The sequence below is a fragment of the Typopeltis vanoorti genome, chromosome 4 (assembly GCF_054136105.1).
Source record: "Typopeltis vanoorti isolate ZY-2024b chromosome 4, IOZ_Tvanoo_1.0, whole genome shotgun sequence".
Lineage (NCBI taxonomy): Eukaryota > Metazoa > Arthropoda > Arachnida > Uropygi > Thelyphonidae > Typopeltis > Typopeltis vanoorti.
Window position 1 is genome coordinate 93363555 of NC_143552.1, and position 15188 is coordinate 93378742.

The window sequence follows — 15188 nt, forward strand, 5'->3', positions numbered from 1 at the left end:
TAATCAGCAGACTGGTTAAACAAAATTGTAGCAGCAACACAAAGACTAGAGTCTTGATTTTTTGGCGCCCTCTATTTGAAAAAAAAAAAAAAACTATCACATAAGTCTAGAGTCCTACACACACACACACACAAAAAAAAAAAAAAAAAAAAAAAAAAAAAAAAAAAAAAAAAAGCATACTAGTTTTTTCTTAGGATGACTGTCTCCCAGATCTTAGGCAAGTTAATACAGCCATATTTGTTGAGATTTGGAGTGTGTTTCAGGGCGCTTCTGTAGCCTCTAAGAACAATCTCTCCGACTTATAAGAGTTTCTGTGTAGTACTTTTGTGTTTTTCCAGTTGATCCTGTGTGCAGGGGTATCCAGAGCATGGTCTGCTATGCCCGACTTGCCATAATGATAATTCCAGACGTATGTTTTGTGTTCGTTGATGCGGATGTTCACAGTTCTTCCTGTTTGACCGTAGTAGGCTTGATTACATGAGCAGGGTACTTGGTAGACTCTTGGATGTGATAAAGGGGGAATGCTGTCCTTGGGTGAGCGGATAAGGGTAGCTAATTTGCTACATGGTCTGAATGTAGTGCATAGTTTATGTTTATTGAGAATTCTTGAAATCTTTTCGGATGTGCCTTTGATGTATGGGATGGCGATTGTTTTGTTGTAGTTCTCTGTGGTGGATGGTGGGAGGGGTTTCTTAGGAGCGTTTAGTATTTTGTTTATCTTGTGTTGATTATAGCCATTGGCCAAGAAGGTATGGCGTAAGTGAGCCAGTTCAGCAGCAAGAGCATTGTCATTGGAACAGATTGCTCTCGCTCTATGGGTGAGTGTTTTTAAAATGCCATATTGTTGAGAAGGATGATGGTGTGATTGTTTGTGTAAGTATCTCCCTGTATGTGTGGATTTTCTAAAAACTGAAAATGATAAGGAACCATCTGGAAGACATGTGATAAGTGTATCCAGTAAGGGCAGACAGTTATTAGCTTCCAGTTCCATAGTAAAGTGGATTTTTAGATGTTGGCTATTTAAATGCGCTAAAAATGTTTCCAATGTCTCTGGGCCATGTGGCCAAATCTTATCCGCTCACCCAAGGACAGTATTCCCCCTTTATCACATCCAGGAGTCTACCAAGTACCCTGCTCATGTAACCAAGCCTACTACGGTCAAACAGGAAGAACTGTGAACATCCGCATCAATGAACACAAAAGATACGTCTGGGATTATCATTATGGCAAGTCGGGCCTAGCAGACCATGCTCTGGATACCCCTGCACACAGGATCAACTGGAAAAACACAAAAGTACTACACAGAAACTCTTATAAGTCGGAGAGATTGTTCTTAGAGGCGACAGAAGCCCTGAAACACACTCCAAATCTCAACAAACATGGCTGTATTAACTTGCCTAAGATCTGGGAGACAGTCATCCTAAGAAAAAACTAGTAAGACTTTTTTTTTTTTTTTTTTCCCAGATAGAGGGCGCCAAAAAATCAAGACTCTAGTCTTTGTGTTGCTGCTACAATTTTGTTTAACCAGTCTGCTGATTACACCATGTTGTCATAGTCTCGCGTATTGTAACAAACTGTGTTTTTGTGCTCTGAAGATGCTGGTTATAACACTAGCGAAATATCAGCAATAAGTTAATAAATTAATTATTTACTTAGTTACTGTGTTCTAATATATACCGTAAAAAAATAAACAACATGAAGCCTTTGAGATGTGGCTATACAGAAGAATGCTAAAGATATCAAAATTACCAATGAAGATGTCTTAAAATCCATTGGCAAAACTAAAGATCTTGTACAAATAATCAAAAAAAACAACATACCTTGGCAACATCATGAGAAACAGCAAATACCAACTTCTACAAACTATTTTGGTAGGAAGAATTGATGACAAAGGAACTAGAGGAAGAAAAAGAATATCATGGTTTGACAACATCAAGAATTGGACAGGAAAGACCAGCGCACAACTGCTCCGATTAACGGAAGAACGCGGTTTGTTCGCCAAGATGGTCGCTGATGTTCGACAGAAGATAGCACCATAAGAAGAAGAATCGATACTACCACCTACCAAAATATTTACTATTACTTCTGAAACCACCTGTATATACATTACAGAAGCCATTTTTAAAAGATCTTACAAATCATCATAAGATTTATAAGATCTATTAAAAAATGCAAATATAATCAATTAATGTAATATCTCATTATCATCAAAAGTTTTGGCATGGGACTAGAAAGTACCACTGTTATCTAGACATAATGCAATTTCTTTTAACAATGGTTAATATACGAGGTGGTATCAAAAAGTTGAGACTAGGTTTGTAAAACGCCAACAGATGGCAGCACAAGGCTGTATGCACAGTCAAAGGGAGCACCTACCTTCATAAATCAGTGTGCCAAAAGACATCATCCTGTGTACATCGGGAGCTGTGCAACTAATGCTATTCTGATCACCTGCGTTACCACATCTGCCACATATGCGATTTCATCATGGACAGTAAGTTGGAACAAAAAGCAAACATGAAATCCTGCATGAAACTGGGCAAATCTGCCACAGAGACATCTGATATGATTTGGCAAGTTTACAGCGATGCTGCAATGAGTCATTCGAGGTGTTTTGAGTGGCACGCGTGCTTTAAGAACGGAAGAACATCACTGGAAGATGATGAGAGATCAGGAAGACCTTCAACGAGCTCAACCCCCCCAAAAATGTCGAAAACCATTCGGCATTTCGGGGGGGGGGGGGGGGGGGGGGGGGTCAGAGAACATCGGAGAACACTCCGCAACACTGCTGCCATTGTCGGTGTGGCATACGGAACAGTCCAGGCAATCCTCACATGTGATTTGAACATGCGCCGTGTTGCTGCCAAGTTCATCCCCAGGTTGCTGACCCAGGAGCAGAAGGAACACCGTGTCGAAGTCTGCCAAGAATTCCGTCAGTGTGCCGTGGATGACCCATCCTTCATGTCGAGGAGCATTACCGGTGACAAAACTTGGGTGTACAGGTACGATCCTGAGACGAAGCAACAGTCTTCACAGTGGAAGAGCCCATCATCTCCACGACCGAAAAAGGCAAGGCAGGTCCGCAGGTCGACCAAGTGCATGCTCATCGTCTTTTTCGACATCTGCGGCATTGTGCATCGAGAATACGTTCTCAGGGGCCAGACCGTCAATAGCGAGTTCTACTGCCAGGTTTTAAGGCATCTGAGGGAGGACATTCGGCGAAAGTGACCAGATCTGTGGCACGCAAAAAACTGGATGCTCCACGACGATGATGCACCCTGTCACCGAGCTCTCCTCACACGCGAGTTTCTCACCAGAAATAACATGATCTCGCTTCCGCACCCACCCTACTCGCCAGATTTGGCTCCTGGACTTTGCCCTCTTCCTGAAGATGAAGATCGAGCTCAAAGGTCACCATTTTGACACCATTGCGGAGATCCACTGCGAATCGCAGAAGGTGCTTGACCTGCTCCGAAAAGAAGACTTCTAGGACACATTCCAGAAGTGGCAAGAATGCTGCGAGTGCTGTATTGATATGCAAAGGGACTATTTTGAAGGTGATAGTGTGTAAACATCGATAAAGTAATTTCTCATAAACAGAGCTAGTCTCGAAACTCTTTGATACCACCTCGTATATATATATATATATATATATGTGTGTGTGTGTGTGTGTGTGTTTTAATTTAATTTAAATGACTAAAACACCGAGAATATTAAAGAATAAGGTTTAATGGGGACATTACTAGTTTTGTTGGTAAACCAACTTCTTCAGGTGTCAAAGTACAAAGAATTATACACAATAATCTGACAGAAACATTACATAATAATAACAACAGATCTACTAGAAACTGTAGTACAGTTTAAATTGGAGTCCGCACTACAGTTCCAGTATGTTTATGCGTGTGTGATATTGTGAGAACGCAGCACTAAACAGCAGAGCTGTGCGAATCAGGTAAACTGTAGCTAAGGCTGCTGCTCATGTGGGTTGAATCGAGGGTAATTTCTTTAGACTCAAGAATACGTCTTTCAAGTTCATCATAACATTTGTGAATATTAGAAGTTTGAGACTTCTAATATTCGCATTTGAGACTATTTGATGTTGGCAGCCTTCATCAGAGTTCATAGAAAACAAGAGGTGGTTTGCAAGAGCGCTTGCTGGGATTCTGTTATAGGACACATCTCTTTTGTGCTCAACACGGAGAAGGATAGATTTATCAGTCTGTCCGTAGTAAAGTTTTCCACAATTATACATAATCTTGTATACTCCTGAGAACTGAAGACGGTGATGTTTTTCTTTAGGTTGATGAAAGATAGAACGAAGTTTAGGAAAAGTAGACAAACATGTTTTGATGTTGAACTTTTTTAAAATTTTAGCCAGTTTGGGGGAGAGGGAACTAATGAAAGGCAAGGAGATGTAAGCTCTGGGAGTAGTAGAATTCATTAGTTGGTTGACGACGCCGAAAAAGAAATTTCGCAATGCATTTTAAAGTAAAACCATTAAGAGAGAAATTTCTTCAAGTTTCTCTCTTATTCCATATTTAAATTACTATCTTCATTAAATACTGTACCTAAATAGCTGAAATGTTTTACTTGTTCTATAGGTTCACTATTCAGGATACAGTTGATGTTTTCAATGTTTCTGACTTTCATTGTCTTTTTATTGCAGATTTTCATACTAAACCTATTGCAAAAATTATTCAGTTTAGTCATGGAATCTTTCAGACTTTACTGGATTTATTAATTTTGAAGTATATCATCAACAAAATACAGAGCTGATATTAGCATCTCCAATTTTAACATCATGTTTAATACCACTTTCCTTCATGTCATCCATATAGATGATAAATAACAATGGAGATAACATGCGCCCTTGTCTCAACCAACTTAACATTAAACGAACTTCCTCTACCTCCTTGAATTTTAACTGTTGACTTACAATTTAAATATAGACAAAATACTGCTCAACATAATGTCCCATTTAACCCATATAACTATAGTGTTTTGAACAGCATCTCTCTTGCTTCCTTGAAATAAGCCTCTTCAAGATATACAAAACTTAAATACCCATCCTTGTTATATTCCCATGATTTCTCAACTATTTGTCTTAAAGTAAATTTTTCTTACCCTTTTCTCAAATATACTTGCATAAATCTTACTAGGAAAACACTCAGTAAGGAAATTCCTGGGTAATTTTCACATTCAGATTTATTTCCCTTTCATACATTGGTATTATGAGAACTCTATTCCAATCATTTAGAATTTGATACTCCAACTCTCTCTCTCTTGTCAGATGTCATCTCCTTCCAGGAGGTTGACTACCATTAGCTTCCACCATGTACGGTTTTGTGCTTCTTAATATTTCTCATCCAATCTGTTCTTTGTCTTCCTCTTCTTTTTCCTTGTATCATTCCTTCTAGAAGTGTTTTTTTTTGTAAGGATTCATGCCTTAGTATGTGACCAGGGTAGGTGGTGTTCCTTTTCTTAATGGTTTTCAAGATTCCTATCTTCTCCAATCATCTCTAATATTTCTAAATTAGTTTTTTTGGCAGTCCATGGTACTCTAAGAATTCTTCTGAGGATCCACATCTCAAAGTCTTTTAGTTTATTTTCGCAATATTTTGATACTGTCCAGGCTTCTGCTCAATATAGCAGTGTTGACCATACGTAGCATTTCGACAGCCAAATTCTTGTTTTTGTGTGAATTTCCCTTGAGGTCAGAATGTTTTTCATGCTAATGAAGGTTGATCTAGCAATTTCTAGTCTTCTTAGTATTTCCTATCACACTTTCCATTCTCTGTAATTAGTTGAACCAAATATATATAACTGTCTACTTAATCTAAAGTATTCCCTCTGATCTTAATACTTATATCGGGTATTTTCCCTTTTTCTCTTGTTACCAGCATGGTTTTAGTTTCTTTGAAGTTGAAATTAAGTCCATATTTTTCACTTAGCTTCAGCATCTCTTCTAGGAGGTTTTGAGGATTTTTTTATTTTCAGCTAGCAGTACTGTATCATCAACGTATCTTAAGTTGTTTATATTCCTGTCTCCTATATGCTGACCCGTTTAAATTCTTCTAATTGCTGGAAAATATTTTCAGTATAAAAGTAAACAATATAGGAGAAAGGGTACAGCCTTGTCTACCCGAGAAAGAACACAGCCTTGATACCCTTCTTTAGTGGAAATTCCTCCAAGATTTCTTCTGATATTTTAATTGAAGCAGTTTGCTCACAATATAGATTTATCAGTAATCTGATATCTTTACCATCTACTCCCAAATTTCTGATGCATTTGATTAGTTGTTCATGTTGTATATTTTCTTTAAGCAGAAAGAAGTTTACTTACGTTTTATTGACTACACAAAGGTCTTTGTGTAGTCAATAAAACGTAAGTAGACTTCTTTCTGTTTCTCATACTCATCAAATTCCTCCACCTAGGTCCTCTGAATTATCCAATGTAACCATCATCATAAAACTTCCTTCTTTGAACATTTTTACTCAAAAATATCTTCTATTCCAGCAGCATTTCCACATTTCAGGTTTTTGATGCTTTTTCTACTTCAAATATTGATATGAATTATTAATGGCCCTATCATAATTATCTTCTGCACGACCCCCCCCCCCCCCCCCCCGAGGGAACATATCAGGAATTCGAGTGTTTTCTATCACCTCAACGATTGTTCTTCATTATCAAATTACTGCCATGTATCCCTCAATGGGTGTACAGGACATGAAAGTACTACATGAAACACTTACATCGCTAATATCCTATCTACAATTTTTCTCCAAACCAGTCTGTTACCTGTCAAGGTAACAGACTGGTTTGGAGAAAAATTGTAGATAGGATATTAGTGATGCAACATTATCAGATCTTATATTTCTATCTTCTAAGGCACTTTTCACCATATCAATCCAACTATATCTTGGTCTTCCTCTGGGTCTGTTTCCTGCCAAACTGGCAGAGAATACTTGTTTTGCTAATCTTTCCTCGCCCATTCTGTTTAAGTGACTATACCACCTGAGACTAGCTCTGCTAAAGCATTCTTGGATGCTGACAATATCAAGTTCTTCCCTAATATCTAAATTTTTAATATAATATTGCCATTAATACCATCTGTTCATGCCCCGAAATCTTTCTCAAGACTCTCATAACTGCGGTCTCTAGTCTTTGGTCAAGTGTTTTACTTCTGACCTAGATCTCAGGTCCATAAGTTAAAATTGGTTTGAATACTGTCTTGTATACAACTAATTCAGTGTTTTTTTGACTAATTTCTCTCTTATTTGATTATAAATTTATTCAGTTGACTTCCCCCCCATACCAACTTCGTCGATTCTGTCTAATTCCATATTTAGTTTACTATTTCACTAAAAATCGTGCCTAAGTAGCTGAAACGTTTTACTTGTTCTATAGGGTCTCTATTCAATGCTTCTGTCTATTTTCATTGTCTTTTTCTTGTTATTGCTGACCTTCATACCATATCTATTACAACAGTTATTCAATTTAGTCAGGGAAACTTGCAGCCCTACCGTTTTTATTTAGAAATATAATATCATCCGCATAAAGCAAAGAGCTGACATTAACATCTGCAGCTTTGATATCAGCTTTAATACCACTTTTCTTCATAATGTAATCCATATAAATAATAAATAACAGAGGTGATAATGTACATCTTGTCTGATATCAAATTTAGCATTAAACCATCTTCCTGTACTGCCTTCAATCCTAACTGCTGACTTCAACTCAAATAAAGACAAAGTATTGCTTGATATAATGCCCCAATGACACCACATAACTATAGTGTATTGAATAGCTTCTCTCTTGGCACCTTTGTCGTATGCCTTTTCCACAACTACAAAACTTAAATACAGATTTGTTATATTCCCTTGATTTCTCAACAATTTGTCTTAAAGTGAAGATCTGATTTTGACAGTCAATATTTGGTCTGAATCCAGCTTGTTCTTCACCAAGCTTTTCTTCCACAATCCTTCTCAACCGTTTCTCAAGTATACGTGCGTAAATCTTATCAGGAACACTCAGTAGAGAAATACCTCTGTAATTCACACATTCAGTTTTATTTCCCTTTTTTACATGGGTATGGTACTATGAGAGCTCTACTTAAAATCATCCGGAATTCATCCTTCTGCCCAGGCCTTATGAACTATGCAATGCAGACATGTAAGACTGTTATACCTCCATACTTGATCATTTCTGGTCGAATATTATCTACTCCTGCTGCCTTTCCACATTTCAGGCTTTTGATGACTTTTTCTACTTCAAGTATGGATATGTATTCCTGACTGCATGCCTGTTAAGTGTTTTTTTTACCACAGTGTTATCACTGCTTGTTTCATTTAGCAATTTTTTGAATTAATTACTCCATACTTCAAGGATATCTTTTTCTCCAGATTTCATGTCACCTTTATAATCTCTAATTCCTTTCACAGCACTCTTTCCTACATTTCTGGCTTCTCCAAACCTCCAGAATATCTTGGCACCCTCTTGATATTTATTTTCTATGTTCTAACCAAAGTCTTCCCATGACTTTTGTCTCTGTATTCTCTAAGAGCACAAGCTGACTTATTTACCAGGAACTTTTGATATACTTTCATCTTTTCCTTTACTGGCTCTTTAACTTCCTTTGTCCACCATGGAGTTCTGATTTTTATATCCTTGCAGACAACCTCACCACATGCCTCTCTGGCTGAATCAATCAGTGTTTTCTTCAAGGCTTACCACTGTATCTCAAAGGTTTGGTTCTTGTTTTCAAACTCTTTTATTTTTTCTTCAATCATGTTTGTCTATTTCAGTCTACAGTTCACATCTGAGAGTTGCTCAACATTTATTCGCTTTAAAACTTTCTTATATGTTCTTCTCTCAAGACTAGATAGTGATTACTTCCAATTTCATATCCTCTCTACACGATGGTGTCCTGCACCAGAGAGAAAAAATTGTGGAGAAATTGTGTTTTTAATAACCAGTCCATGTCCTGAGCGGAAAACAACAGATATTTGCCATTATTATTAGCTTTGCTCTTTTCTCCAAATTTTCCCAAAATATTTTTGTATGTCTGACAATTATTTCCTACTCTGCTATTTAGATCCCCAACAAGGACCACCTTTTCCTTTTTCATTGTGTCAGGTGCTTTCTCTAAAGCCTCAAAAAATTCCTCCAATTCTATCTTAGTAGAACCTTCTGTGGGACCATAGGCACAAATAAATCTCATTGTCCAGTTCCCCATTCTCATATTTGACCACATCACTCTACTTGAGACTGCCTGCCATTCAAGAAGATTAGCCTCGTATTTAGTGTTGAATACTATGGCTACTCCTCCTTTTCCTTGATTGTCATTGCCTGAATATAACATCTTGTATTTATTACTCAGAAAGATCTCACCAGTGTTTGTCTTTTTTGTTTTAATTACCCCTATTATGTCGATCTGGTACTTATCCAATTCCTCAGCAACATAAAAAGCCATTCAGGCTTCATATGTTGATAGTACCGATCTTGAACTCTGGTGATGTTGAGTTGGGGTGTGTTTTAAGATTTGTTCCAGAAACTGACTTTTTTTGCTGTTTGCCCTGGTTCCCCTGGCTAAAACAATGGGGACCTTGTTTAACCAGGTGACACCCCAGCTGGCATGAAATTTTGTCATGTTGTACCTCATTTTATATTTTGGTTTAAGCCAATAAGAATACAATTTGGTCAGCTAAATCCCAAACTGCTAGCCCATTCTCGTTCGTTTAGCATCCAGGTAGATACCTAACAGGGTTCACCATGAGAAGGTGACGTTTGGACATTGGGTCAGAAGCCCTGGTCGATTCTCTGCATTCCTTTAAAGGTTATGTGGAGGTCTCCTCTCAGTTATACAGCTTTGACCCTTAAGCATCCCCCAATGCTTATTTCATTTAAAAGTCTTTCAAAATAATTACTCCCAGACATCTAGAATATCTTTATCTTCAGAAGCCCTGGTCAATTTTATCAGTTTTCATGTCACCATTATCGTCTCTGATTCCTTTTACATTACTCTTTTCCTCCATTTCTACGCTTTTTCAATAGCCTCCAGAATATATCATCACCTTCCTGATATTTGTTTTCTATGTTCTTAAATTCCTTCCATGACTCTTGTTTGGCTATTTTAAACAATGTATGCTTTCTTACAATTTTCTGTATTTTCTAAAAGCAGAAGCTGACTTACTTGCTAAGAACTTTTGATATATTCTTCTTTCTCTTGACTGTCTCTCTACTTCCTGAGTGCACCATGGAGTTCTGATTTTTCTATCCTTTCAGACCACGTCATCACATGCTTTTCTGACTTAATCAATGTTTTCTTCAGGGTTTACTACTGAATATCCAAGGTCCGATTATTGACTTCCAACTTATTTTTACCTTGAAGAGCATCTTTATATTTGATTTTATTATTTTCACGTTTGAAAACCTTTTGGTTTTGATTCAGTTTTAAATTTTATTTACACAGTTCCTTTTAATATGAAATTCAATTTTATTCTGAGCAAAACTAAATGGTGATCGCTTCCAATTTCAAATCCTCTGTATAGTTTTGTCCTGAACCAGTGGGATAGCATTGCTATCGGCAATAATATAATCAATGAGACTTTTCTTTTTTCATGTATCCTCGCTCTCTCTCTCTCTGCATGTGAATTTGTGCACATTTTTACGTTGGAACACGGTGCTAGTAATTACTAATCTATGTCCTGAACAGAAACCCAGCAAATACTTGCCATTATTATTAGGTTTGCTCTTTTCTCCAAATTTTCTCAAAGCATTTCTATATGTTGGTAATCATTTCCTACTCTATTGTTTAGGACTAGCTTTTCCTTTTTTGCTGTGTCAGCTGCCATCTCTAATGACTCAAAAAAAAAAAAAAAATTCCTCTACCTTCTTCCATAACACCTTATGTAGAACAATAAGCACAAATACGTCTCAAAATAAAAATTATGAACAGTTAACAGTAATTACTTCCAAAAACTTTGAGACTCTCATACAGTCAATGTATTTGGATGATTTCATAGCATTTCAAGGAAAAACGAGATCTGAACTTGATGGAATGAAGAATCTTTGTCTGGTTCCAAGGAACTCTGTGCTTAGTGTCAATAGCATGAGAAGCAAAACCTGACTTGTGAGATTCCAAAAATTCAATAGTCTTGATGTACTTGGATTCCAATCAAAGTAGAGTGGCCAGTGTGTCAAAAATTGCAGATGACATGAGCTGGTAAGAGAGATAGTAATGTATTCTTTGTAGATGGTAAGAAAGAAGACAGTTTCCAAACTGGTCTGAAGGAAGTGGACTGAATTTGCAAAGAATGCATGCTATTTGTCCAGAGGTTCCTTTAAGGTGGGGTAATGAAATAATTTTCACATCGGCTTGTAGTCTGATCCATGGATGATAATTATTTTTGAATGGTAGTTTTGTTGTGTCCATTAGATATATGACTGCTTTTAGTTTTATTCAATTCATCTAACAAAAGAGAACTAGAAAAGCATATCATATGAGCTCTGTGTACAAGACTCTCGATGATACTATCTTCTGTGATGACAGGTGAACGCATCTGCCAGTAAAGGTTAGTTTTCAATAAACCAAAAATTCAACTTGATCTGCAGGATTTCAAATATCCAAAAAGGATAGTGGTTGTTTGATTCAAGTTCAATGGTTGAACTTCATATGGGAGTATGCATCTCTTCAGACTCAAAACTAAAACCGTCAACTGTTCGGGATACACAATTTACTTCATTCTTCTTAACCTAGGTATCCATCTAGGTTAATTTTGCAAATTAACCTAGGTGATAATTATCAATAATTTTTTTGAATGGTAGTTTCATTGTGTAGGTTTGATATACAAGTTAAAATTACTCCATTATATGACTTTTCACTGCTTGTCCATTTCCCAGATAACAGCAAAAACCCAAGAATCTAGTATTAATGGGCAATGATGATATCTGAATTATCATAGGTATAGCTAATATAAAATATAATTAAGTTAGCAAAAGTCTCAAACTTCCAGTTCATTCTTCCTTTTCAATATATAGTGGGTATCTAGTTGTTCCAGCATCATACCATGGAAAAGTAAGAATAAACTATTGCACTACAAAACTTACCCCCCATCCCCTTCTTAACATTCCTAAAAGACTATATGGAGGTTCAACTTCAACTGGCCCCTAAAACCACCATCGAAATTATACTACATAGTTGACTCACAGTAGTAAACTCATAGGGACCACAGTTTACCAAAGTGAATTTCTTTCGGTATAGTATTCAGTATCAGTGCATTATATCTATAGGATGTTTTGACGATTTTTCAATAGTTTGTTACAGCAGTGCTACATGTAAAAGTAAACTGTATTCTAAAAGGATTCTTGCTGCTAAATTCAAAAACCCACAAGTATTCACATACCTATCTGTTAAAAATGAGCATATAAGATGTTTTGCTTCTTTTGAAATTTCCACATCGTCTGGAAAATGGAGAGAATTTTTATGGTCCATTATTTTACCATAGGTACCAACCAGAGACTCTGCATAAAATGGTGCATCACCTATAAATCAGAGATACAAGTTAACAGATTATGAATTACACACAAGCACACAAGTTATATGTTAGCTAAGTATGCCAAATCATTAAAAAGGAATATCTACAATCAACCTCTGGTAGAGGTTTCATGAATATACATGGATGGAAGAAAAAATATAGCTTAGAATATTAGAAACATGTATTCAAGAGAATAAAAAAAAATTATTTTATCACTGCAAATATTTTGGCCTGAAATTACCAGGCCATCATCAGTGCATTAGCATTATCACATGAAGCAAAAACAAAGGAGTGCAGGATGCATTAATGCATCCTAGACACAAGTTTATCTCTAAGAGAGAGCCTTAGACCTGCACAGTTCAGGCATCTCAGAGGCAATTGCAAAGATCTGAAAAGATAGTTTCTACATTCTTCCTTATCGACAAAATTTTCTCCTGACTCTTGATTATCATTCATGAAAGATAAACAGGTTCCTCTCTCACCTTGTGTTTACCAAGTTCAATGAAATTTGGATAAAAAAAAGACATTAGGTCAAAAAATGACTACAGGAATGCCAGTCTCATTAACCACAATAAATTGAAAAATCTGACCTAGCACAGCGAGAGTGGACACTTACCACAATATCTACTGGTCCAATACTAGCCTTTTATGTCAGTGTACCTATTTTGAGCAGTTGTTTAAAGAGAATGCTGAAGAACTTATACCCTCGCCAAACTTAAACTAGAATGACTATCCATCACCAAGATCTGTCACTGCTCAACTTTGTAAAAAGGAATATCATTCCTTTGTTCTAGCTCCACTGTGTGATTATCCTAATGCACTGCTGATGGTTTGGTAATTTCAGGCTGAAATATTTACAATACTAAAATTATTTTTCTTTATTCTTGTGAATGTGTGTGTGTTTCTAATAATCGTTACTATGTCACAAGTGCCATCGAAAACTCACAGCTTCAAAATTCTTCAGAAGCAATTTCTTAAAAACTTCAAAGAAAATATGATTGATAAGATATTTGATTAGAATATCTAATTATCAATGCAGAATATATTAATATTGTTTTTAATATATATATATATATATATATATATATATATATCATCATCATCATCAAATTCCAGCCATGTACCCTCAAGGGGTGTACAGGATATGATAGTACTACATGAAAAAAATGACATCATTACTAACGTTCTATCTACAATTTTCCTCCAAATCAGTCTGTTACTTGTCAAGACTTCAACATTATTAGATCTTATATTTCTATCGTCTAAGGCACTTTATACGTATCAATCCACCTATATCTGGGTCGTTTTGCTGCCAATCTGGCAGAGAACACTTGTTTTGCTAATCTTTCTTCACCCATTCTGTTTAAGTGACCATACCACATGAGACCAGCTCTGCTAACGCATTCCAGGATGCTGACAATGTCAAGTTCTTTCCTAATATCCTCGTTTTTAATATGATATTACCATTGATACCATCTGTTCACACCTATAATCTTTCTCAGGACTCTCAAATCTGTGGTCTCTAGTCTTTGGTCAAGTGTTTTACTTCTGACCCAGCTCTCAGATCAATAAGTTAAAACTGGTTTGAACACCATTTTGTATACAGCTAATTTAGTGTTCCGATTAATTTCTCTCCTATTCCATATGAATTTATTCAATTGACTTCCTACCATACCAGCTTTGATGATTCTGTTGTCTATTTCTATATTTAATTTACCATCTTCAGTAAAAATCGTGCCTAAGTAGCTGAAATGTTTCACTTGTTCCACAGGAACAAGTGAACATTCACAACACAGTTGACATTTTCAATGAATTATTGCTGACCTTCATACCATATCTATTACAACAATCATTCAATTTAGTCAGAGCATCTTGCAGACTTGTAGGGGATTTATTTAGAAGTATGACATCATCTGCATAAAGTAAAGAGCTGACATTAACATCTCCAATTTTGATATCATATTTAATACCACTTTCTTTCATAATGTGATCCATATAGATAATGAATAAAATAGGAGATAATGTACATCCGTGTCTCACACCAGATTTAACATTAAACCATCTTCCTGTACTTCCTTCAATTCTAACTGCTGACTTACAACTCAAATAAAGACTAAGTATTGCTTGATATAATGCCCCACTGATACCAAGTAACTGTAGCATATTGAATAGCTTCTCTCTTGACACCTTGTCATATGCCTTTTCCAAATCAACAAAACTTAAATAGAGATCTTTGTTATATTCCCATGATTTCTCCACTATTTGTCGTAAAGTGAAGATCTAATTCTGACAGACTCTAATTGACCTGAATATAGCTTGTTCTTCACCAAGCTTTTCTTCCACAATTCTTCTCAACTGTTTCTCAAGTATACCTTGCATATATCCTACCAGGAATACTCAATAGGGATATACCTCTGTAATTCTCACATTCAGTTTTATTTCCCTTTTTATATATGGGTATAACAAGAGCTCTACTCCAATCATCGGGAATTCGTCACTCTGTCCAGGCTTTCTGAACTATGCAGTGTAGCCACTGTAAGACTTCACCATATTTACTTACTTACCATCATACTTCAGCATTTCTGGTCGAATATCATCTACTCCTGCTGCCTTTCCACATTTCAACCCTTTGATGGCTTTTTCTACTTCAA

At 36.4% G+C, this 15188-nt stretch overlaps 1 protein-coding gene across 1 annotated transcript in view; it reads right to left on the bottom strand.

Annotated features, from left to right (window-relative positions):
• The window catches only part of Rok (Rho associated coiled-coil containing protein kinase), a 484157-nt gene that overhangs the window by 297477 nt on the left and 171492 nt on the right, over positions 1-15188 (bottom strand). Inside the window, exon 11 of the mRNA XM_090392113.1 lies at positions 12406-12544. Coding sequence (XP_090248239.1) covers positions 12406-12544 — 139 coding nt within the window. The remainder of the gene's footprint in view (positions 1-12405; positions 12545-15188) is intronic.